At 48.1% G+C, this 27,268-nt stretch overlaps 1 protein-coding gene across 13 annotated transcripts in view; it reads right to left on the bottom strand.

The window, feature by feature from the left end:
- Window positions 1–27,268, bottom strand: part of RYR1 (ryanodine receptor 1) — a 184,423-nt gene that overhangs the window by 109,512 nt on the left and 47,643 nt on the right. For 8 of the 13 annotated variants that reach the window (XM_073641635.1, XM_073641639.1, XM_073641642.1 and 5 more), the window contains exons 2-4: window positions 2,611–2,730; window positions 2,418–2,522; window positions 223–243 (exon numbers count right to left, since the gene is read on the bottom strand). In XM_073641635.1, the coding sequence (XP_073497736.1) occupies window positions 223–243; window positions 2,418–2,522; window positions 2,611–2,730 (246 nt within the window). The remainder of the gene's footprint in view (window positions 1–222; window positions 244–2,417; window positions 2,523–2,610; window positions 2,731–27,268) is intronic. The other 5 variants (XM_073641638.1, XM_073641641.1, XM_073641645.1 and 2 more) reach the window with 1 other exon arrangement.

The following is a 27,268-nucleotide window of genomic DNA, read 5'->3' as shown; positions in this document are numbered from 1 at the left end:
CATTGTATGCCCATCAGGAAGCCAACGGGATACAATTTATTACTGAAACCGGCATCATGAGACATTATAGCCAAGCACTAGGGACTTTTACGATTCAAGAAATAAAAAGGTTCAGCACTTGGCAATGTATTAAAGGAATGAGATGGAGTGATAGGGCTTCAGCAGGGAGAAGGAAAGAATGGAATGTCACAGGAGGGCACAGAGCAAGGTCACAAAACATACCCATTTATCCAAATTGGGTGCCTAGCACGAAGACGAAAAGAGAAAGCCAAAACAAAACACAGAAGAAATTATATCAGAGAGAGAGAGGTCTGTGAGGCAGCCATATTGAATCTGACACAATAGGGATGAGATCACAAGACATTTCTATCCTTCACTGAGGACTTCTCACAAAAGGCTATCTGTAGAAGGATAGTTAGTAAATGCTCAAAGTTTTTCCTAATGGTAAATATCATTTTCTGAAAAATTGGATGAATGGAGTCAAATTCACGTTAATATAGAAGTGTTATCCCCTTAAATTAGACAAGGATCCCATACATTTATTAGAAGTTAACCTTCTCCCAGGGCATATCTAGAGGATTGTGCTCTCAAGTGTGTAGGGCAGCAAAACTAATCCATTATCCAGGTAAATTCTGGCTACAGCTGTGCCATCTGAATAACCCAAATATACCCGACAATATTTTGGTAGAATAGTAAGACTTTTAAGTGGCTCTGTGAGGTCTCCTATGCTACCTGTTCTAAGAGCAGCATATTATCGAGTGGTGGACATTGAGCTCTGGGATACATAGCTTTCCCATAATGGGATATTTTCATATGAAAAGTTTTTTGAACTTTTGCCTCAATGCATACAGAAAGCCTGTCAGTCCTGCTGCTCTTACCCATACACAGTGATTAGGAGCTTTTCTCTCATCAAGTTTGCATAGAGGTAAAGCTGTCAATCACAGTGTAGGACTGGGAAAAGCAGGACTAACACATTTTCTCTTTGAGTGGATGAGGGAGGCAGGACTTACAGGTGTTCTTTATGAGTGGGTGGGAAGCCAGGGCTCACAAGCTTTCTATATGAGGATGGGTGGGGGGAACAGGACTCACAGGCTTTCTCTATGAGTTGGGGGAAGCAGGACTCACAGGCTTTCTCTATGAATGGGCGGGGGAAGCAGGACTCACAGGCTTTCTATATCAATGGGCAGGGGAAGCAGGACTCACAGACTTTCTTTAGGAGTGGGTAGGAAACCAGAGCTCACAGGCTTTCTATATGAGTGGACAGAGGAAGCAGGACTCACAGGCTTTCTCTATGTTTGGGTATGAGAAGCAGAACTAACAGGCTTTCTCTATGAGTGAACAGAGGAAGCAAGACTCACAGGCTTTCTCGATTACTGGGCTGGGGAAGCAAAACTCACAGTCTTTCTCTGAGCGGGCAGGGTAAGCAGGACTCAAAGGCTTTCTCTATGAGTTGGTGGGGGAAGCAAGACTGACAGGCTTTTTCTATGAGGGGGTGAGGAAAGCAGGACTCTCGGGCTTTCTATATGAATGGACAAGGAAGTAGGACTCACAGGCTTTCTCTTTGAGTAGGCGGGGAAGCAGGACTCACTGGCTTTCTCTATGAGTGGGCGGGGAAGCAGGACTCACAGGCTTTCTCTATGAATTTACAGGGTAAGCAGGACTTACAGGCTTTCTCTATGAGTGGGCGGGGAAACAAGACTCACAGGCTTTCTCTATGAATTTGCAGGGGAAGGAGGACTCACAGGCTCTCTCTATGAATGGGTGGGGTAAGTAGGACTTGCAGGCTATCTTTATGAATGGGTGGAGGAAGCAGGACTCACGGGGTCTTCTGAATCCTAACAACAGTTAAACAGCTTGTTACAATAAAATTGTGAACAAAATTATAGAATTTCTTCTATTTTCTGCTGCACTCAGAAAAGGTACAATAGGAGATCAGACTGGGCCACTTTATAGACTATGATTGTAGCGGAATCAATGATTGGATCAGAGCTCTCTAGATCACTTTTTGATCTCATCAGATCAAATGATTGGAAATTTAGGTAGAGGCATCCTATGGATTATTATCATGTACCAGGATGAGCCTTACCTTGAAGGTCGCGTGATGTCATAAAATTGTCAAAGTTTGTATATCAAATATGAAAAAAATTCTAGAGAAAAAATGACCATCTGGAAAACAGAGTACATAAAAATATAACCCAGACCCAGCTAGGAATAAATGGTTAGGGATCGTTTAAAAAAAAAATAAACCCTTCAGGAAGGAAGAACGAACATGATGAGCTTCAACAATCAAATAACAAAAAACACAAAGTAGGTCACATACAAAATAGACAAAAACAACAAAAATACTGACACTAAAAAGCAAAGACAAACAAAAATGATCTCGTAGAATGCAAAGGACACAGAACAATGGACAATACCTCGTTTCCCATCTCCACCGTGTTTGCCAACATTTCCTGCAGAGCTCTAACCGACAGAGATTGCTCCAGAATAAAGCAGCAGATTGCAAGATCTGGAGGTCTGTTCTGGAAAATGACAACAAATAAATGTTAGAAAAAGAGATGTCAGGATTCAGTGTGGAAACGGCAGCAACAATGAGATATTACTTCCTACCTGAGCGTTGGACGTTGATTCCAGGAAGCAAAGGCGGTTCCCAAAGCCTTCTGCTCCCATGCACATCTTGAGATTTTCTTTTCGGATTGTAGTGCTGCATTGTAAGACCACCACATCCTCCTGCAATAGAGATACATCATGAGAAGGCCACCAAAACAATTCAAAGGTCTACTGTGACATGCAGAAGTAGTGCTGTTGCTTCAAAAGCATCCAGCAACTATTAGGGGTTAATACAGTCACAGGAGACAGGGAGTGTTTATCAGAGCCCCAGGGGGATTGTGGGGAAGTTTTTTACTGTCTGGCTGGAGCCTAAGAGAAAGATGGTGTGTGATCTGTATCTCACAGAAGGCAAGGGAACAGAATTCAGGTCAGGAGGGAAGGTAAACACAGATCAGCTAGACTCCCTGAGCTAACACTGAGGATTATTATCGGGCAGAAAGATAAGGACTGGAAGGAATCATGTCATAGAGATCTTCTCTCTCATCAACCCCCCCCCTCCATCTCAATACAGGATAAAGAATGCTGTGTACAATTGAGTCCTTGTGAAGGAAAATCCTGTGGTTATGTATGCATAGAAGTGTGCTGCTATGAGATCTAATCTGTGCTGAATTATACTACTGAAGAGACTGACTTTACTGTGCCTGCTATATTAGACTGTACTGTAATGAAGATTGTTGCTATAATATCTCTGAATTGCACTGGCCATGCTTAAGATTAAATCCCACTGTTAAACTGTTGAAAAAGACTCTTGTCAGATGTGTCTGGTCAGCAACTGAATCTATCATGTTCCTGAGAAAAGCTGCAGCCACTGGTCGCCCTGAGTAATGGTTCTCACAGGATTCCAACGAATTAATGAAACCCATCTCGCCCTATCTGAACCTAGCGGTGTGCGTGTAACACTACTCTACTCAAGAAGCCCATCAAACCTGCCAACTCTCACAATTGGATTGACAATGGGTTCCCATCCAAAACCATCTTATATTAAGTCAACCTGAAGAAGGGCCACTGTTGGTCCAAAATATAGAAAAGTAATGAAGAGGTATTAATGTTGATGTTCCATGCCTTAAATAAAAACTTTCTTTATAACCGTCTGGAGTTTGGTTCTGAGACAGTGAGGACCCAAATTTTTCGGCAACTCTACTTATCCATTGTGGCCTTTGGATACATACCTAAAATTGGATTATTGGAGGTCAAGATTATTGAATTGGGCTACAAAATTGTTCTTCTCACAGGTGGTTTTAATAAAATACTTCCCACAGATACCATTGCAGTACAAAAGAGGCAATTATGCCAACAAAACCCATCCTTAAGAAAGATGGCTATAGGACCATAGTAGGGGGTGATAATGACAACTTAGGAAAGCTGACTGTGATATGGACATTAATGTCTTCTGAATTGCTTCTTAAGATCTAGATGCTCCTATAACCTCACCAAAATAAATTGAACATTGAACAAGAGAACCTAGCGAAGGATCCATTACAATACCCAATTTCCATACGTCCTTTTTCTGAAACTGGACCAGAGAAATAGAGGAATGTATTATTATATATGTTGTTACACGTGTGCACTATATCATATACAGGCATATCCCAAAGAAAGCAATTAGAAAATAAGGAAAAAAATTGCAATGTGGTTTCGAATTTAGATAAGAAGTCCCAATGCTTCCATTATCTTTACGGATTCCTATATAGTCAGCATTTCCGAGTAGCGAGACCGCATTAGGATAACCTGAGCTTTTAGTCCTTACCGAGCACTTTATAAAGTAATTCGATGATGCAAAACTTTACAAAACGGACTTCTATGTACTCTCTGGCAGCCGACGTGTTCAAACTACGCAATGTCATTTCTGTAATTAAAAAATCTCAATTAAAAAAACTTTTTAAAAAAATGATGTTTTTAAACAATCCTGCTATGATTTTGTTCAGTTTATGATAAAAGGCAGCGGACTCGCCATTTAATCATTGCAGTGTGTACCGAAGTTTATGTTCAAACTGATTTTTGAGAATTTTTTTTTTTGAGCAAACCCTCTCCAAAATTTTTTACTATTTATTTCTATGGGAAATCCCCATTATTGTTGATGAGAGGGTTTGGAAACTGCTTGATAAAAAAAAGAAATGTTCCTTTGAAGTCGATCGTGAAGGAATCAATTTTAAACTAGGCACTCTCCAATGAAACCTCCTCAAAACCGCATCAGGTAATGAAAAACTCCACCAAAAAGTTCCCAAAGATGAAGAGTTTCCTAAAGAAGCTTTCACTGCTTTGGGTTATGTACAAAAGATGGCACCTTTTTTTTATGTTCGAATCACAATTACTGTCTGGGGCACCATATGGCACTGTTGTGTTTTTAGGGGAGCAGCTTGTATAGCATTATGTTTGGGGAGACTCGTCATCTGCCGCTATAAGGTTACGGCACGGTGGTATTATTGCTTTTTGTTTTGTTGTCTTTATTATCTAATAGTATTGTAATATTATTATAATAAATAATAATATTTATCACTATGTAGTGGTAGTAATAGTAGTCATGATGGCGGTGGTACAATTTGAGCCTTGTATAGTAGTATCATTGGAAATATTAGACTTTGTATAGTGTTTTTTTTCAGTAACAGTATGGCGGTAATATTTATTATACTGTATGATGGTAATATTTGGCCCGGTTAGAATCAACAATGTTATATGATACAAAGCTTTATTTTTTTAGGGGGCGGGAGGTGCATATGACTGACCTTTAAAAACCCTAGCAGTGGCCCCAGGTCCTTTCTCTTAGCCCTGGCAGCATTTACAGCAAGTGCCATGAAGAAGAACATTTATATCTTGGTTTGTACAATAGCAAAGGAGCTACTTAGTCTGGAGTTCTTACCACGCCGTCCCACCTAGCAATCACCAGATGGATTATTTAAGTGATGTATGGTACACTCATGTTATAAAGACAGTATTAGTTGGGTACAGTATAGTACTATTTTATGTTTACTAAATGGCAGCATTATTTGGTTTCAGTGTGGTACTGTTTCATGTTCACTATTTGGCAGTATAATTTGGTTGCAAAATGGAACTATTTTATTTTCATTATATAGCAGTATTATTTGGTTATAGTATGGTACTATTATATGATCCCTAAATGGCAGTATTTTATTTCAGTATGCTACTATATTATGTTCACTATATGTCAGTATTATTTGGTTTCAGTATGGTAATATTTTATGTTCACTATATGGTAGTATTTGGTTACAGTATGGTACTATTTTATGTTCACTATATGGCAGTATTTGCTTATAGTATGGTACTATTTTATGTTCACTATATGTCAGTATTATTTGGTTTCAGTATGGTACTATCTTATGTTCACTATATGGCAGTATTTGGTTATAGTATGGTACTATTTTATGTTCACTATATGGCAGTATTTGGTTATAGTATGGTACTATTTTATGTTCACTATATGGCAGTATTATTTGGTTACAGTATGGTACTATTTTATGTTCACTATATGGCAGTATTATTTGGTTACAGTATGGTACTATTTTATTTTCACTATATGGTAGTATTATTTGGTTACAGTATGGAACTATTTTATGTTCACTATATGGCAGTATTATTTGGTTACAGTATGGTACAATTTTATTTTCACTATATGGTAGTATTATTTGTTCACAGCCTTGGCACTGAACTGTACAATTTTATGTTCACTTTGTGGCAGTATTATTTGGTTACAATATTGCACTGTTATCTGGTAACTTTTCACTGTATGACAGTATTTGATTACAATATTGTGCTGTTATTTAGCACTGTATGGTACTATTGTATGTTCCGTAAATGGTTGCTATTTGGCTACTGTATTTCATTGTTATTTGGTTCTCAATAGTGCTATTTTTGTTCACTATTTGGCAGTGTTATTTGGTTAAATGATTAATTTGCTTTATAGCACCTGTCAGGGACGACACCGGCAGGATCATACAATATCCCACCGCTGCCACCACTCTCTACGTAGGTATTGGTAAGCGACCAGTGAGCGTATGGCTCAACACCCTGGGTTCCACAGCCTGGAAACCGTGTTTAACGCCCTCCGTACGGTCACTGTCAGCTTCACGATAGCCCAATTATTAATAGTCTCTGCCACCACCGGCCGAGTTTGAAATATAATACAGGCCTGGCCGGACACCTGCGTTTTGGTAGCCTATATGGCTTCGGGGAAGGGAACGATTTCAGAACAAAATAAACAGAACTATTACATTTTATATTTAATCCAAAAGGGAGGCAGTGTTTAGGAAAAATATATACAAGGATGTTACAAAGAGGACATTAAAATACATAAGCAGTTACATAAAATAAACAGGATAAAAAGAAGTCAACTTACTATACGATCATGGAGACGATTCAATATAGGTGGAGGATGGGCTCCCCGGTTGGAATATGCTGTTATTGAACAGGACCCGTTGCTTATAATTCTTATTCCCCCCCTGTCAATGAGTGCTCCTGTCTTCTCCATAGATTCTTTTATACCTAAGGGGAGATCTGGCCACATGCCCCTTGTGGCGACATCATGTGGGCCGGTCTCCAGCCTGTACATTTTTATTAAAAACGCTAACTTCTGCGATAACTAATCGCTCGTTGATCGCAGAAGCTTGCAAACTATGCCATTTTTTCCCTTATGATTTTATCTTTATTTAGATATCACACATCACATAACTGCAGTCTGCTATTCTGGTGTTTTTGCGCTGCAGCTCCCTGATTTTGGTTACAGCCCTGGAAAACTACCTATACATTCCTGGGCTGATTTGGTCACTACACATATGGGTCCCGTTACTGTCGGACCTATGGAACTCACAAGACATCATATTTCATATCGGAGTCAGTGCATCTAGAAATTTTCCTTTGAGGCTCGGGAAGCAGCTTCAACAGTTACACGCAAATTAGTGCAAGCCTGCGTTTTAATTACCTCCTGCGTCTTTCAGAGACAAGATGCTTGCTTCTTAAAGAAGTTATAACACTCCTTGGCTGGCATCGTTTGCATAAACTATTTACCAGGCATGGACTAATTGGGGCTTTTGTGCTGAGCAGAAGGGGAATAAGGGAGGGGGGTGAACATCTGTGTCAGGCAGATATGGAAGAACATTTTCCTGATATTAATATGTTCCTGACAGCACCGTAGGGTACTATTTTATGTTCATTATATAGCAGTATTTGGTCTCTGCATTATTTGACACAATCATAGTATTGCAGCTTCTTATATGGCAGTATTATTTAGTTACTGTATTACACTGTATGATACCATCTTGTTTTCACTATATGGCAGTGATATTTTATTAATCCATTGCACTGAATCGTACGTTTTTATGTTCAACATATGACAGTATTATTTGGTTACAGCATTGCATTATTATTTGGCACACGCGACAATTAAGGATGTTTGTCCAATTTTATTTTTTATATTTTTTCAAGTTTTTATCCAAATTTTTAACATGATGAAATAAAAACTGTTGCTGCTAGATATTCTTACTGCATTCTACCTTCAGTTTGGACTGTATGGTAATATTGTATGTTCACTATATTGCAGCATTAGTATTATTAGAATACAGCATTGTACTGTTATTTAGCACTGCATTTCAGCCTCGATTTTCACTATATTTTTGCATATAACATATCTCTTTTTAATTCCTCCAAAAGATAAGGTGAAGTCGAAGCACTACTCATATTTTCCCACCCTGGAATCTAAATGTCAAAATGAAGGGATAAATATTGTTCACTGATCAAATATCCATTCAAGATTGCAATGGCTTTCCAACGATAGTGAACAGGTAGTAATAAAAACTAATAAATCTGGATTATTTTTGGGCAGACAAAAAATTTTTGGACAGATTTTCTCCAAATGAAAATGTAAAAAATGTGTTGTCATGGATGGGAAAAATTATTGCACAGATTAATAAATGACAGTGAACATTACACAATTATATAGAATGGTATAGTGAGGAATTGGAGTAGTCATAGGGGATGGTACATGGAGTAACAGAAAAAAAATGTTAGAGGGGATGTTATATGGAGCAATGGAAGGAGTTGGCTAGTAGAAGCCTAAGGAGGTTGTATGGATAACATCGCGTTATATAGAGTATCAGGTGGAGTTATTGGGATATAGGTAAAAGTACAAATGTGAGGTATAATAGGGTGGTAGGGGAAATTATAGGAAGAAATGATGTGAAATAATGGAAGGAGTTATGTATCGAGAATATATGGGGTGTAGGGGAGATAGAAGGATAAAGAGTATATATATATATCGAGTGATAGAAAGGAAATGATCTGGAGTAATAGTAGTAATGGGTTGCCCATTCATTAAAAATAATCAAATACTTAGAAATAATCTGTAAAAATATAGAAAACAGGTCACAGTAGATGAAACTGAAGGATCAGAGCTGTAGACATATATGAATTATAACATTTGTCCATAAAAAATGGAAGCCGTCCATTATTTATTGATATATTGTCCAGAAAAAAAGAATCATGTTGTTTGCACCCCTATCTATAGAGGGTATATGGGGCACAGGGGAAAATATATACAGACTAATAGGCAGGGTTATGTAAGGGGGTGACCGGGACAGTCACGTGCCTCTTCCCTCTTCTTCCCTCTGTGTGCACATGATAAGGTATTTTGTGTTTATCTGGTAAACTTGTACATGACCTACTGACGGACATGTTAATTACAGGAACAGGGTAGTTATACTGTAGGTATAGATAGGATCTGGGCAGTGCAGAGGTGGGCACTTTAAGATAGGAGATGGTTAAGGTAGGAAATAGTTGAAGAATTAGGAGCTGCTCAGTGAGGGAGGAGCAGGACAGTGTGGACTGGGAGAAGGTCCTGTTTTAGAGGAGTTGTTGCAGGACCAGGGAAAAGAGCAGCACGGTCGGTCCAGCAGCAGAGAACCGTCTGTAAATCGGACAAAGGCTTTCCCATCACGTTCGGGACCTACGGTCCAGAAGAGGTGGCAGTGAGGCTTCCTCCAAGACCTCCAAGAAGCGGAGGACTAGACGGACAGGGATTACCACCGAGAAGGCTGTGCGGGACTCACAAGGCTGCAGTGACTCCGTTATCTCCAGGGTCAAAACGGCCACTGAAAGGGATAGCTTGAGACGGACCGACAACCGGACGGTAAACTAAGAACTTGTGCTGTACAACAAACTGCAACCCTGATAATGCAACTGTCCTCCCCTGAATGTTCTGCTAAGCTGAAGATGAAAGTAAATTTGTGTTTTTGTATAAAAATGGAGTGGAAGTCCTTTAATGTTCAAGTGGCGGTCCCTGAAGGAAATGGATCGCGGATGGAGCAGAACGACAGCCAGAAAGTAAGTGATGTGCAGCACAATCACCACATGGGAAGATTGGGACTCCTGTCTTTGTTTGGGAGGCGGGGTGAAGGAGTGCAGCATTCCCTCGCCATCACAGCCACCCTAGGTCCCTAAACAGTTACAGGGTGGAAAAGAAGTAAATGTAAGGTTATGTGCATACAACATTGTTTTCAGGTACATTCCAGACCTTGCTTGAAAAAACGACACAGAACCGGAGCAAAAAGTGTGTACAATGCAAAAGCGACAATGCTGTGCACATGTAGCACCCTGAGGATTCGGCTGCTACAGGGGTATTGCACCTCAACCCAGAGGTGTGATATTCCACTCCCGGGTAAGGATGGAGTGTGGAACTGAGCTCGGTAGGCTGCATGCACTACATACATCCCATTTCCGAGGAACAGGCCGACGGTACTCCCACTTAGAAATGTGCAGGTACGACCGAGTCTGTTCCTGGCTGGAGTGGGAGGGGGGGTGGAACATCCCATGTAGTGTAGGGGCAGATAGGGGGAGCAGCCTGGGTAAAGATAGGAGCTCATTGGGTGCTGGTCACCTGAGCTCACACATAGAGGGTGTATATAAGGTGGGCACCAACTAGAATCAGGGTCAGTCTGTCAGAATCAGGAAGAGGAGCAGAGCAGAGCCCTAGAGAGAGAGAGAGTGGAGCAAAGAAAGAGAAAGACCCAGAGGGGGAAGACTGAAGGGACCCAAGAACCCAAATTAGAGCACCGGGTGAGGAGTCAGCAAAAGGGTACCGGAACCCAAACTGGTGGGGGTAAAAACAATCCCCAGCCAGAGACCGGAGGCCGTGGGCAGCGTCTGCCACGGCCACCCACCACATCCACCACGAAGGCATACCACACGGAGGGTCAGGGAACCCAAGGCCAAGGGTCACCCAACAGAAGGCCCGAGGGAGCTGGACCTGGGTGGATCACTAGTGGGGACGGCCAGAGAAAGGACAGAAGGAGAGCTCAGGGTCACGCTCCGGACTCGCTTGGGGGTTGGCTGGATCCAGGACCTGGTGGACGCAGCACGGCTCGGGTGGTCACTAGCAGCTGGAGTGACCGGAACATCAGCAGTGAGTAAATACCCTAAACTGCACAACCCGACTCTGTCTTCCTTTAACATCTATGCTGCACCACCACAACCCCCATCCTCTGCACCTGACCCCCTGAGGCTATACCCCACCCGTTGGGGGTTATACCATCAAAAGCTGCACCTACACCATCAGCCTCAGCGGACCCTGCTGCAGCGGCGGCCACAGTGACCGCATCACAACGGGTGGCGTAGTCGACACAAAAGAACTTTAGTAACATCTGTAGAACTGCCACATCACACTGAGCTTGACGCCCTGGGCACGGGACCGGGTCACAGCCGCTCGGAGACTACAACCCCCCATCTGATCTGGTGCCGGGTATTCCCCTCAAAAAGGAATATGTCCCAGGGGGCGCGTCAACTTTGGCGTAGTCGGCAGGATTACGTGCCCGCAACACCCGGGTACTGCGTGCCTGAAGAAAAGTGCAAGTTTACCTCAGAAAGAAGTCTCCCGCCGGTTCCGGAGGGTCCACGCCATCGGACTCCATCACCAGTCGTTTCCCGCCGATTGTCCGCCATTTCCAACTTGTTCCCGCCATCTGCAGAGTTTCCCGCCACTGGGCGACGCTTCCCACCAAAACCGCAGATTTCCCGCCTTGGAAGAGCAGCGGACGCCATTATGGGCGTGCCAAAGGAGGGCAAGAGGCCACCTCCCATCGTGGGCCGGGACAGAAAATGGCGCCAAAAGTGGAAACCGCCCCCACCAACAGAGACTGTGATGCTGGAGGTGTCTGTCAGCGTGAAAGAACTACCCCTGGAGCTGACAGTCACCGAGTTGCCCCGGGACCGCCCTCGAAGTGGGAGGAGACGAAAGAGAAGAGAAAAGATGGGTGCCGCTTGGAGCAGTGTGGAGCGAGCGGACCCGGAGGCAAGAGGTCTAACAAGGAGTAGCGGAGGAGCTCACCCGGAGATGGAGAGAAAGCAGAACAGCACCGGCCCGCTGGCCAGGAGTCTGCTAGAGACCGAGGAAGGAGGGCAGAGCAGCACCGGCCCGCTGGCCAGGAGCCTGCCGGAAGAAGAGCAGAGCAGCACCGACCCGATGGTCAGGAGCCTGCTAGAGTCCACAACCCCGCTAGGTCTAGCGGAGATCTTAGCGCAGCTCCCCCGAGACCGGGAGTGTGCACAGACTGCCCTGGAGGGCCTCGCACGGAGGATGGCCCGGGTACAGCGCGAGATACTGGCGGAGTGGAGCCGGGAGATGACCCAGCAAGCTGAGACCAGTCAACGGAGCACGCTACCCTGGAAGAGGAAGCAGACCGCCTCTGAGGATGGCGCGGGAGGACCCAAGGCCGGAGACGGCGCCGAGAAGGGAGCCGAACGCATGGAGGCAGGTAAAGGGGACGCCTATACCCCAAGCCGTGACACCGCTTACCTGCCCCAGCTCCCCGTCGCAGAGCCCGAAAGTCCCCCTGCTGTGCCCGTAGCCGCCATGTCACCGCTATGGACTAGGCCCCGACCGGAAGCCGCCGCAGCGACCCCTGGACGTCACGCGCCTCGACCCGGAGCGTGACAAAGCAGGAAACACCACCAGCCTGGTCGCAAGGCCTAGTACCCCCGGGCGCCGCATCACCAACAGCGCCCCCTACCTCCGCGGAGCCTCCGGCCTGGCCGCAAGGCCAGGTAGCCCAGGGTGCCGCCGTCCTAACGGTGCCCTTCACCTTCCAGGTGCCCCAGGCCTGGCCGCAAGGCCTGGGCAACCCGGGCGCCACCACCACCGCGCCCGCGCCCGTAAAACCAAGGGTGCCACACCTGGGGGAGGACTTGTTCAGCCAGCTCACATGGCCGGACGGGCGGCCCTTCATCTGGCCCGAAGGATACCATGAGCTGGAACAGCAGCAGAAACTAAGACCCCTGGATGAACCCCTGATTCCGGCTCCGAAGCCCGTGGCACGGATCTCGCCCCCGCTAGCGGAAGCACAGTTTGAGTGGGACCCCGCCGGAGAAGATCTAATGGGGTTCACTCAGGAAACTAGGGCAGCTGCAGCAGAGCGTGCGGAGTGCTGCCGCCAACAGCTCGAGGAGTTTGCGAGGGAGCGGAGAGAGAGGCGGGTCCGGCAACAACAGGCCCAAATCCGGAGCGCGGAGCAGAAGAGCCGGACTAGGAGGAACCCCCGTGCAGCGCACTGTCCCCGCACCATCGGGACGGTGATAAAGTTCAACCCGCAGCATGGGTGGGGCTTTATTCGGGACCGTAACAACCGCGGTGACGTTTTTGTGACCCGCAGAGACGTCGAGTCCCACCTGCCGGAAGGGCACAGAGGTCGTGACCTCTACGTCGGAGACGAGGTCACTTTCACCCGGCACAAGTGTGCCAAAGGACCTTACGCCCTCCACGTACACCGCTTGACGGAGGAGGAGTTGCGGCACGGGGAGGAGGAGCCAGAGGACCCGGACGGGTCTGAAGCAACACAATATCACCAAGAAAAAGCAGGAGGGAGCCGTCGTTGAGGACGGGAGTAGAGACTGTATATAGTTGCCCGTCGGGGCACAGTGAACCGTTGCTGCTAAAATAGTCCCCGTTGGGACCAGTGAACTGTTTACCCGTTAACCCCTTCATCCTACAGGCTGAGGACTGTGAGCAGCCATTCCCTTCCCTTTACCTGGCCGAGGACTGAGAGCGGCCAACTTCCCCTGTAAATAGTTGCGCGTCCTAAAGCGCCCCCTACCGGTTTTATAGAAAACCTGTTTTTCTAAGAGACTGTCGCACTTTTCCCGGACACACGTTGCACAGTGTCCGGAGGAGGAACCTGAAACAAGAGACGACGAGAATGTTATATGAAAAGTTTTATATATATAATGTTTTATATGTTTTATTATGTTTATATGAAAAATTTTGTATGTTTTGGTGTTTTTGTCCTTACAGCCCGAGGACGTGCTGTGATTTACCAGGGGGGAATGTAGCACCCTGAGGATTCGGCTGCTACAGGGGTATTGCACCTCAACCCAGAGGTGTGATATTCCACTCCCGGGTAAGGATGGAGTGTGGAACTGAGCTCGGTAGGCTGCATGCACTACATACATCCCATTTCCGAGGAACAGGCCGACGGTACTCCCACTTAGAAATGTGCAGGTACGACCGAGTCTGTTCCTGGCTGGAGTGGGAGGGGGGGTGGAACATCCCATGTAGTGTAGGGGCAGATAGGGGTAGCAGCCTGGGTAAAGATAGGAGCTCATTGGGTGCTGGTCACCTGAGCTCACACATAGAGGGTGTATATAAGGTGGGCACCAACTAGAATCAGGGTCAGTCTGTCAGAATCAGGAAGAGGAGCAGAGCAGAGCCCTAGAGAGAGAGAGAGTGGAGCAAAGAAAGAGAAAGACCCAGAGGGGGAAGACTGAAGGGACCCAAGAACCCAAATTAGAGCACCGGGTGAGGAGTCAGCAAAAGGGTACCGGAACCCAAACTGGTGGGGGTAAAAACAATCCCCAGCCAGAGACCGGAGGCCGTGGGCAGCGTCTGCCACGGCCACCCACCACATCCACCACGAAGGCATACCACACGGAGGGTCAGGGAACCCAAGGCCAAGGGTCACCCAACAGAAGGCCCGAGGGAGCTGGACCTGGGTGGATCACTAGTGGGGACGGCCAGAGAAAGGACAGAAGGAGAGCTCAGGGTCACGCTCCGGACTCGCTTGGGGGTTGGCTGGATCCAGGACCTGGTGGACGCAGCACGGCTCGGGTGGTCACTAGCAGCTGGAGTGACCGGAACATCAGCAGTGAGTAAATACCCTAAACTGCACAACCCGACTCTGTCTTCCTTTAACATCTATGCTGCACCACCACAACCCCCATCCTCTGCACCTGACCCCCTGAGGCTATACCCCACCCGTTGGGGGTTATACCATCAAAAGCTGCACCTACACCATCAGCCTCAGCGGACCCTGCTGCAGCGGCGGCCACAGTGACCGCATCACAACGGGTGGCGTAGTCGACACAAAAGAACTTTAGTAACATCTGTAGAACTGCCACATCACACTGAGCTTGACGCCCTGGGCACGGGACCGGGTCACAGCCGCTCGGAGACTACAACCCCCCATCTGATCCGGTGCCGGGTATTCCCCTCAAAAAGGAATATGTCCCAGGGGGCGCGTCACACACATTCAGTCTTTTGTTGCTTCTTTTAACCGCTTCAGGGTCTGGAAACTGTGAAGTGGTTAAGAGAAGTAACATGCTCATTCTTTGGGTGACTTCCAACAGGTAAGCAAGACGCCGGCAATAGAGCTGCCTCAAAAACGATGGAGATCTACCAGCAAAGTCACTTGAAAGAGAAGATAACTGTCTTTTTCCCCCGGCTTCACATTGAAAAACCTCGGCGGCATCTTAATAACGTTGTGTGTACATACCCTAAGACTGGTTTCATACGTCTGAGTTTCACCGTCTGTATATGGATCACATTTGGTGGAGCGGCCTTGATTATCTTGTCTTGAACTGTTGAGTATGGATTAGGAGAACTGTAGCACCCTGAGGACTCGGCTGCTACAGGGGTATTACACCTCAAGCCAGAGGTGTGGTATTCCACTCCCGGGTAAGGATGGAGTGTGGAACTGGGCTCAGATAGCTGCATGCACTACATACATCCCATTTCCGGGGGACAGATCGACGGTACTCCCACCAATATATGTGCAGGTACGACAGTGTCTGTCCCTGGCTGGGGTGGGAGGGGGGTGGAACATCCCAGTAGTGTAGGGGCAGATAGGGGGAGCAGTCTGGGTAAGGCTAGGAGCTCATTGGGTGCTGGTCACCTGAGCTCACACATAGAGGGAGTATATAAGGTGGGCACCATCTTAGATCAGGGTCAGTCTTTTGTAGAGTCAGTCTTTTGTCAGAGTTTAGTCAGAGGAGCAGAGCGGAGAAGCTCAGCCAGAAGGGCTGACAGGGAGTTGTGGTTCCGGCTGGGCCCAGCTCCAAGGCCAAGTCTGAGAGAGAGAGAGGAGTCAGAAGGACCCAGAGAGAAGAAGAAGGAACCCCAAGACCCCAGAATACAAACAGCAGGGTGAAGGGTTGGCACCCAGGGTACCGGATCCCAAGCTGGCAGAGAGAAAAGCACACCTTAGCCAGAGACCGGAGGTTGTGGGCAGGATCTGCCACGACCCTCACTAAATCCACTAGGAAGGCATACCAAGTATAGGGTCAGGGAACCCAGAAGAGGTGTACCCACCAAGAGACCCGAGGGAGCCGGACATAAGTGGATCCCTAGTGAGAACGGCCAGAAGAGAGGGAAAGTCAGAAAGGGAGCTCAGGACCACGCTCCAGAATTACTTGGGGGTTGGCCGAGTCCAGGACCTGGTGGACGCAGCACGGCTCGGGTGGTCGCTTCAGGCCAGAGTGACCATAAGAACACCCGTAAGTAAAAACCCCTGAACTGCACAGCCCGACTCTGAGTCTTCTTGCTGATTCATCCTGCACCTTCACAACCACCATCCTCTACATCTGACCCCCTGAGGCTATACCCCTCCCGTTGGGGGTTATACTATCACAGCTGCACACACACCACCAGCCTCAGCGGACCCTTCTGCAGCGGCGGCCTTTTGACCGCAAATCAACGGGTGGCGTAGTCGACACTAAAGAACATTTAACAACATCTGTAAAGACTGCCACACACTGAGTTTGACACCCTGGGCACGGACCGGGTCGCCGCCACTCGGAGACTACAACCCCCATCTGATCCGGCTCCGGGTAATCCCCAAACAGCACTGGCCCAGGGGGCGCGTCAACTTTGGCGTAGTCGGCAGGATTTCTTGCCCGCAAACACCGGGTACTGCGTGCCTGAAGAAAAGTTCAAATTTACCTCAAGAAGAAGTCTCCCGCCGGTTCCAGAGGGTCCCCGCCATGGGACGCCATCACGGATCGTTTCCCGCCGGTTGCCCGCCATCTGCAGCTTTTTCCCGTCATCCACGGAGTTTCCCGCCACTGGGAGACGATTCCCGCCATTTCCAGAAGATTTCCCGCCTTGGAAGAGCAGACGCCATTATGGGCGTGCCAGAGGGTGGCAAGAGGCCACCTCCCATCGTGGGCCAGGTCAAGGAATGGCGCCAAAAGTGGAAACCGCCCCCACTAACAGAGACTGTGATGATAGAAGTGTCCATCAGCGTGAGGGAACTGCCCCTGGAACTGACAATCACAAAGTTGCCCCGGGACCACCCTCAATGTGGGCGGAGACAGAACAAAACGGAGAAGATGGGTGCAGCCTGGAGGAGTCTGGAGAGAGCGCACCCGGAGACAAGAAGTCTGGAGAGGACTCCGGAGAAGTCGTACCCGGAGATGGAGGGAGAGGCAGGCAGCACCGACCCAGTGGTCAGGAGCCTGTTGCAAGCAACAACCCCACTAGGCTTAGTGGAGATCCTGGCACAGCTCCCCCGAGACCGGGAGCGTGCACAGACCGCACTGGAGGGCTTGGCTCAGAGGATGGCCCGAGTGCAGCGGGACGTACTGGCCGCATGGAGCAGAGAGATGGCCCAGCAGGCTAGAACCCGCCAGCGAAGCACGCCACCCGAGACGAGGAGACAGACCGCCTCTGAGGATGGTGCAGGAGGAGTGAAGGCCGGAGACGGCGCCGAAGAGGGAGCTGAACAGATGGAGGCAGGTAAAGGGAACGTCACAACCCCGAGCCGAGAAACAGCGTGCCTGCCCCAGCTCCCCGTCGCAGAGCCCGAAATTCCCCCTGCCGTGCCCGTCGCTGCATCGTCACCGCTCCAGACAAGGCCTCAAGCAGAAGCCGCGGCCGCGACCCCTGTGACGTCACGCGCCTCAACCCTGAGCGCGGCAAAGCAGGAAACACCACCGGCCTGGTCGCAAGGTCTAGTACCCCCGGGCGCCGCAGTACCAACAGCGCCCTCTACCTCTACTGAGCCACCGGCCTGGTCGCTGGGCCAAGTAACCCCGGGCGCCGCCGTCTTCACGGTGCCCTTTACGTTCAGGGTGCCCCAAGCCTGGTCGCAAGGCCTAGTGAACCCGGGCGCCGCTACCACCACCGCGCCCTCAACGTCCACCGTGCCGCACCTGGGTGAAGACTTGTTTGCCCAGCACACGTGCCCGGATGGGCAGCCCTTTTTGTGGCCACCGGAGTTCCACCATCCCCGACTCCGGAAAGAAAGACCCCTAGATGAGCCCCTGATTCCGGTTCCGAAGCCCGTTAAGATCACCCCACTCTCGTTGGAGGAAGCGCAGTTTGCGTGGGACCCCACCGGAGGAGACCTCATGGGATTCACCCAAGAGACTCGGGCAGCCGCAGCTGAGCGTGTGGAGTGCTGCCGGCAGCAGTTAGAGGTCTTTGACCGCGAGCGAAGAGAGAGGCGGGTCCGAGAGCAGCGGCTGCAGGAACAAAGCGCAGGGCAGAAGAGCCGGACCAGGAGGAACCCCCGTGTAGCCCACGGTCCCCGTGCCACCGGGACTGTAATTAAATTCCAACTGCAGCACGGTTGGGGTTTCATCAGGGATCACCACACCCCCGGCGACGTCTTCGTGACCAGAAGAGACGTGGAGTCCCATCTGCCGGAGGGACACAGAGGTCGTGACCTATATGTAGGGGACGAGGTCACGTTCACCCGGCACAAGTGTGCCAAAGGACCCTACGCTCTCCATGTACACCGGCTGACGGAGGAGGAGCTACGGTGTGAAGAGGAGCAAGAGGATCCGGACGGGTCTGAAGGAGGAGCAGGAGTACGCCGTCATTAAAGTACGGTAAAGAGACTGTACATAGTTACCCGTCAGGGTATATGCCATGAAAATAAGGTCCCCGTTGGGACAAGTGTGAACTGTTCCAGAGTGTCCCATCTCCCCACAGGCTGAGGACTGTGAGCAGCCATCCCTTTTCCCCACTGGTCGAGGACTGAGAGTGGCCACCCTCCCTTGTATATAGTTGCGCTTTCTAAGGCGCCCCCTGCCGGTTTTATAGGAAACTGTTGTTTTTACTACAAGAGACTGTCGCACTTTACCCGGTCACAAGTTGCACCGTGGCCGGAGGAACAAGAGTGTTATTTATATGAAAAGTTTATGCTGATAATATATGATGTTTTATATGTTTATGTTTTATGAAAAAAAAATGTATGTTTGTGGATGTTTTTATTCTTTTACAGCCCGAGGACGTGCTGTGATTTACCAGGGGGGAATGTAGCACCCTGAGGACTCGGCTGCTACAGGGGTATTACACCTCAAGCCAGAGGTGTGGTATTCCACTCCCGGGTAAGGATGGAGTGTGGAACTGGGCTCAGATAGCTGCATGCACTACATACATCCCATTTCCGGGGGACAGATCGACGGTACTCCCACCAATATATGTGCAGGTACGACAGTGTCTGTCCCTGGCTGGGGTGGGAGGGGGGTGGAACATCCCAGTAGTGTAGGGGCAGATAGGGGGAGCAGTCTGGGTAAGGCTAGGAGCTCATTGGGTGCTGGTCACCTGAGCTCACACATAGAGGGAGTATATAAGGTGGGCACCATCTTAGATCAGGGTCAGTTTTTTGTAGAGTCAGTCTTTTGTCAGAGTTTAGTCAGAGGAGCAGAGCGGAGAAGCTCAGCCAGAAGGGCTGACAGGGAGTTGTGGTTCCGGCTGGGCCCAGCTCCAAGGCCAAGTCTGAGAGAGAGAGAGGAGTCAGAAGGACCCAGAGAGAAGAAGAAGGAACCCCAAGACCCCAGAATACAAACAGCAGGGTGAAGGGTTGGCACCCAGGGTACCGGATCCCAAGCTGGCAGAGAGAAAAGCACACCTTAGCCAGAGACCGGAGGTTGTGGGCAGGATCTGCCACGACCCTCACTAAATCCACTAGGAAGGCATACCAAGTATAGGGTCAGGGAACCCAGAAGAGGTGTACCCACCAAGAGACCCGAGGGAGCCGGACATAAGTGGATCCCTAGTGAGAACGGCCAGAAGAGAGGGAAAGTCAGAAAGGGAGCTCAGGACCACGCTCCAGAATTACTTGGGGGTTGGCCGAGTCCAGGACCTGGTGGACGCAGCACGGCTCGGGTGGTCGCTTCAGGCCAGAGTGACCATAAGAACACCCGTAAGTAAAAACCCCTGAACTGCACAGCCCGACTCTGAGTCTTCTTGCTGATTCATCCTGCACCTTCACAACCACCATCCTCTACATCTGACCCCCTGAGGCTATACCCCTCCCGTTGGGGGTTATACTATCACAGCTGCACACACACCACCAGCCTCAGCGGACCCTTCTGCAGCGGCGGCCTTTTGACCGCAAATCAACGGGTGGCGTAGTCGACACTAAAGAACATTTAACAACATCTGTAAAGACTGCCACACACTGAGTTTGACACCCTGGGCACGGACCGGGTCGCCCCCACTCGGAGACTACAACCCCCATCTGATCCGGCTCCGGGTAATCCCCAAACAGCACTGGCCCAGGGGGCGCGTCAGAACCACATTCGGACTGGTAATTGGGGTTATTACATGGACATATGAAACCAGCCTTGGATGTAATGTCTGTAATAAGAAGCAGTGGATTCCCTGAAGAACCCTTGCAGGATGCATTACTGAGGAAAGACTGCCAACTGCTGGCCTGGCAAAATCAAGCGGAACCAAATTGTTCTGGAAGGATTGCAGGGGGGAGTGACTTCAGGTGCTGGACCTGTTAGGTGACCCACAGGAAGGACTTCCTGGATATAAAAGCCCTGCGTGCCAAACCGTAGGCAGATTTGGCGCTAGAGAAGAGAGCAGAGCAGACGTGCTCTAGAGACGCCGCTAAGTCCACCGTGGCAGGCCTCAGCAGGAAGTCTGCGCCACCCAGGTCCCGATCACCGCCTGGCAAGGTCCGGATCCCCCGCAGGAGAACTCCAAGTTCCATCTACGCTGGTCAGGAACTGGATCCACGCCCTGCGCTGGTTAAACCTCCGAGACCCGGTGTCGCCTGTCAAGAGCCGAGGCCCAGTCCTCTCCGCCCCAAGCCTAAGAGACTACCGCCGACAGTCAAGCAGACAAGAGCCGTGAGAAGACTGCGACAAGAGAGGTATGCCTGCGATTGCGGAGGACAGGGCCGGCGTCAGCACCCAGGCAAGTGCCGTGGCCCTGAGCAGGCAGGGGGGCCCAATCACCGTCGGGCACCCCGGCGTGATATGGGACCTGTGAGCGGTGCGGTGCCGGTGTCAGCGCCCGCTCCCCCCCACTTGCTCAGGGCCCTAGCACAATACTTACCTCTCCCCGTGCCTCCGCAGCAGCTCCTGTCTCTTCTGCGGCTGCTGCACTGTGACGTCTGAGGTCAGAGGGCGCAGAGACGTCTTTACACCGCGCTCTCTCCTGAGCCATCAGAGGCAGTGCCAAGAGGGAAGACACCGGTGCAGGTGAAGGGTCCGGAGCAGCGGCGGCAGGTGAGAAGTGAGGTATTTGATTTTTTTTTTTATATGTATGGCGGCATGGGGGCATTATATGGGGGAGGATCAAGTGACATCCTGCATGGGGCATTATATGGGGGGGATCAAATGACATCCTGCTTGGGGCATTATATGGGGGGGGTCAAATGACATCCTGCTTGGGGCATTATATGGGGGGGATCAAATGACATCCTGCTTGGGGCATTATATGGGGGGGGATCAAATGACATGCTGCTTGGGGCATTATATGCATGGGATCAATTGACATCCTGCATGGGGCATTATATTATGGTGGGGGGGAACAAGTGACATCCTGCATGGGGCATTATATGGGGGGGAACGAGTGACATCCTGCATGGGGCATTATATGGGGAGGGGACAAGTGACATCCTGCATGGGGCATTTTATGGGGGGGGACAAGTGACATCCTGCATGGGGCATTATATGGTGGGGGGTAACAAGTGACATCCTACATGGGGCATTATATGGGGGGGAACTAGTGACATCCTGCATGGGGCATTATATGGGGCGGGTCAAGTGACATCCAGCATGGAGCATTATATGGGGGGGACAAGTGACATCCTGCATGGGGCATTATATGGGGGGGACAAGTGACATCCTGCTTGGGGCATTATATGGGGGGGAGGTGACATCCTACATGGGGCATTATATGGGAAGGAGAGGTGACATCCTGCATGGGGCATTATATGGGGGGGGTGACATTCTGCATGGGGCATTATATGGGGGGGTGACATCTTGCATGGGGCATTATATGGGGGGTGACATCCTGCATGGGGCATTATATGGGGGGGAGGTGACATCCGGCATGGGGCATTATATGGGGGCGAGAGGTGACATCCTGCATGGGGCATTATATGGGGGGAGAGGTGACATCTTGCATGGGGCATTATATGGGGGGAGAGGTGACATCCTGCATGGGGAATTATATGGGGAGGAGAGGTGACATCCTGCATGGGGCATTATATGGGGGGGTGACATCCTGCATGGGGCATTATATGGGGGGAGAGGTGATATCCTGCATGGGGCATTATATGGGGGAGAGGTGACATCCTGCATAGGGCATTATATGGGGGGGAGAGGTGACATCCTGCATGGGGCATTATCTGGGGGGAGAGGTGACATCCTGCTTGGGGCATTATATGGGGGGGGAGGTGACATCCTGCATGGGGCATTATATGGGGGGAGAGGTAACATCCTGCATTGGGCATTATATGGGGGGGTGACATCTTGCATTGGGCATTATATGGGGGGGAGAGGTGACATCCTGCATGGGGCATTAAATGGGGGGGAGAGGTGACATCCCGCATGGGGCATTATATGGGGGGAAACTAGTGACATCCTGCATGGGGCATTATATGGGGGGGTATCCTGCATGGGGCATTATGTAGGGGCCAGTATTCTGTATGGAGCATTATAAGGGGGCCAGTATCCTCTATGGAGCATTATATGGGGACCAGTATCCTGTATGGAGCAGTATATGGGGGCCAGTATCCTGTATGGAGCGTTATATGGGGACCAGTGTCCTGTATGGAGCGTTATATGGGGACCATTATCCTGTATGGAGCGTTATATGGGGACCAGTATTCTGCATGGAGCAATATATGGGGCCCATGATACTGTATGGAGAACTATGTGGTGCCCATAATACTGTATGGAGGACTATACTGTCTGGTCTGTACTGTGCGCTGCGAGGATTCGCCAGTTTCTGAGCTATTTTAAAATTTACGATAGATTTCACTTCTTATATTACATGAGTTATATCTTCGGCATTGTACTATATATATATATTTCTCCGCCGTGTCTGTGCATTATGAATCGTGGTATGTGTTAAAGAGGCCCACTGAGACTCTTTTACCCAGGGCTGACAAAAACCTGGAGCCGGCCCTGGCGAAGGAACAGTGTGAGTGAGCAGGGCCGTCACTTCCAGCTATCACCCACAGTACCGGGGCTGGCTGGGACTAGGATTTCAGGTTGGGATGGGGCCGGTTGATGCGTGGGAGGCTCAACGGGCTTGGATAGACTACGTCAGAGAGACTTGCGGCCTAGCGGGAAAACCCGGTGACCCCCCGCTTGGGCCAGATCAGGATAGAGAACTTATGTGGTGACTCTCACGACTGGGCACACCACCTTTGTGAAAAGAACATTATTGTTAATTAGTGAAAGACTTTCTTTGCTATTCCAAGATCATTGTTATTAGTTCTACTGTTGATTTGCCTTGTTATTAACACTAACTGTTTAAAGTCATTGTTGTATATAAATTGAGTTATATCAATCTCTGACTGTTTCTGCCTCATGGTCTCTCGACACCTGTAGTACATGTGTACCAGGGCACTCATGGGCCATTTATAAAATTGACATAATCTTATGTGTCAGAGGGGTCTTTGGGTGACTGATACTTTCAACCGCCATATAACCTGGGCTGCTGTAGGGACGAGTAATATGGAGCTAAAGGAAGGGTTACAGCAAAGGACTGTAAGTGATGGCGCGGTTCTCCACTGTATCTGGCAGACCTATAAACAATCAACGGAGGGGAGGTGAAGCATCTGAACATCTGCTCCATTCACACTGGTCTCTGCAGAGACACTTTTTTAGGATAGGATGATCAATAACTTGCTTGAAGTCTGACCATTCAAAATATCCAAGGCACCAGACGTTCTCCTCCAGAAAGATTTCTTTATTGATCACAGCATGCAAAATATACAAAAACAAAGATGCCACGTTTTGGCCACAAGGAGCCTTTTTCAAGCCATGTACAGTAGTGTTCAAAATAATATCAGTCCAATATGACTAACCAGATTAATCTCTGTTTTTGGTATAAATTATATTACCACATGTCAAACAATTTACCAGTTGGTGCATTAGATTCTAAGAAAACCACCAGACTCCGCATTCATGATATGCAGGTTTTTGAGTCTGTGTATTTGAATAATTAATTGTACGGGGGAGGTGTTCAAAATAATAGCAGTGTGGAGGTCAATTAGTGAGGACAATCATTCTGTGAAGAAGCAGGTGTGAATCAGGTGGCCCTTATTTGAGGGTGAAGCCAGCACATGTTGTACATGCATTTCTCCTTGAAAGCCTGAGAAACATGGGTCGTTTTGAGACATTGTTCAGAAGAACAGCGTACTTTGATTAAAAAGTTGGTTGAAGAGGGTAAAACTTATAAAGAAGTGCAGACAATGATAGGCTGTTCAGCTAAAATTTTCTCCATTCTCAATGCTTTAAAATGGAAAGCAAAACCAGAGAGACATGGAAGAAAACGGAAGATTACCATCCAAATGGATCATAGAAGATCCAGAATGGCAAAGGCTCAGCCAATGATCAGCTCCAGGATGATCACAGACAGTCTCAAGTTACCTGTGAGGACTGTGACAGTTAGAAGACGCTTGTGTGAAGCTAATCTCTTAGCAAAAAGTCCCCACGAAGTCCCACTGTTAAAAAAAAAAAACATGTACTGAAGCGGATACAATTTGCCAAAGAAGACATCAACTGATTAAAGTAAAATTGTTCTTTTTGGGTCCAGGGGCTGCAGACAGTTCATCAGACGACCCCCAAACTCCGCATTCAAGCCACAGTACACTCTGAAGACAGTGACACATGGTGGTGCAAACATCATGATATGGGCATGTTTCTCTTACTATGGTGCCGGACCTATTTGCCGCATACCAGAGATCATGGACCAGTTTGCATTTATTAAAATACTTGAAGAGGTCATGTTGCCTTACACTGAAGAGGATATGCCCTTGAAATGGGTGTTTCAACAAGACAACGACCCTAAACACACCAGTAAATTAGCAAAATCTTTGTTCCAGTCCAACAAAATTGAGGTTATGAAGTGGCCAGTCCAATCCCCAGACCTTAATCCGATAGAACACATGTGGGGTGACATCAAAAATGTCGTTTCTGAGGCAAAGCCAACAAATGCCAAAAAATTGTGGGATGTAGTCAAAGCATCTTGGGCTGGAATAACAGCTGACAGGTGCCAGAAGTTGGTTGACTCTATGCAACATAGATGTGAAGCAGTTCTAAAAAAACTGTGGGTATACAACTAAATATTAGGTTAGTGATTCACAGGAATGCTAAATCCTCAAAAAAAAATACATACATATTGTGAGTTTGTAAAGACAAATGTAGACACTGCTATCTTTTAGAACAGCCCAATGTTCATTTTTAGTTATTTTCTATAAAGTAGTTAACAATTATACAAATTTCTCTTCATGTTTTGAATTATAAAACTGTGCAATGTTCCCAATGCATGGGAATAAAAACTAGTATCAAGATATTTTGCTTAACTCATGCTTTTGAACAGACTGCTATTATTTTGAACACTGCTGTATAATAAAAGGAGCCCATTTGGCAATACTGTGGGGAGTGGCACCTATATAGCACAGACCATTTCAACGATCAGTAGGTTATCCCTCTCCAAAATCCTCAATTGTGGGATCACTCGTTTAATACACAAATTAGAGAAAAGTTGACAAATGTTGCAGATTTTGGATTTTGGTGGGATGATAAGTCCAGTGATAAGTATTAAGGCCTCCCAACTTATCCCATACAGACAGAAGATGTTGGGGGGGGGGGGAAGGATTGGGCATGTTGATTTTGAATGCCTCATCCTTTTGTTCACCCAGAAGACAAACCTACACCATACTTGGAGGTGAAAGTGGCTTACTCTTCTCATCCTTTTGAAATCATGTTTGCTCAGACAAAGTGAGCGTGCATATGTATGAAGGAGTCGAGGGAGATCGCTGTCGGCTTGTTCGGCTGGTGGTTCTCCAAGGTGTGTTGCAAAAACAGAAGTTATATATAGAGGGATTATAAAGACAGGTATATATATATATATATATATATATATATATATATATATATATATATATATATATATATAGATATAGATATAGATAGGAGGAATATCTATATAGAGAGGGTATACGGGGTAAGACAAGGAGACAGAAGAGATTATATGATGGAATAGGAGACGTTATAGGGACGTGCTACATGCAATATTGGGAGGAGATGGTATATATGAGGATGAGGCAATCCATATGATTCACTGCCCATGTTAGAGCAGATCACCACTGCTTTATATATAATCACCATCACGTCTTTAGATTTTCACATTTAAAATGTAATTTTATTATAAAAGCAAATATTAAAATCATTTCTCTTCTTTTCCTGCCCCAGATCTGCACAGAGCTGTCCCTGCACGAGTCTGCCTCTCTGCTCCGCTCCCCACCACAACCAACGGGGGGATATTTTAGGGCTGCACCTGTTCTGGGTTTTACTGTGACCTGAACTCAGCAAATAACAGGGATTCTTGCAGTCCCCACACACTGATCAGCAAACGGCCACACACGGGACACTCCATGCCGGCTGCTACCCACCAGTAAAGTGTATTTTGCTTCAGACTCATTATCACCTGGAACTTCGTAATATTTCACTTAAAGTGAACAGATTACACAACATCAGGGTTTGTACAGGAGCCGACGTAGCAGGGAGAGGAGGCAGAGGCTTCATGTCATCATCCGCAGCCTTAAACTAGTCCGGATCGGTGAATAAATGCAATCTGGTGGAGCTCTATACACAATGGTTTTATGATTGGGCATCACGGTGGCTCAGTGGTTAGCACTGTTGGTTTGCAGCGCTGGGATCCTGGGTTTAAGTACCAGGAGTTTATATGTTCTCTCCATGTTTCCGTGGGCTTACTCCGGGTTCTCCGGTTTACTCCCATACTCCAAAGACATACTGATAGGGAATGTAGATTGTGAGCCTCAATGGGGACAGTGCGATAATGTCTGTAAAGTGCTGCGGAATATGATGGCGCCATATAAACAACGCATAATAAATAATTCACGGCATTCAATTATTTGGGTTTACACTTTGTATTACACTTTTA

This window comes from Phyllobates terribilis, unplaced genomic scaffold (assembly GCF_046119375.1).
Source record: "Phyllobates terribilis strain yellow unplaced genomic scaffold, ASM4611937v1 Scaffold_7__3_contigs__length_470593459, whole genome shotgun sequence".
Classification (NCBI taxonomy): domain Eukaryota; kingdom Metazoa; phylum Chordata; class Amphibia; order Anura; family Dendrobatidae; genus Phyllobates; species Phyllobates terribilis.
This window is presented reverse-complemented; position numbering and strand designations above follow the sequence as displayed.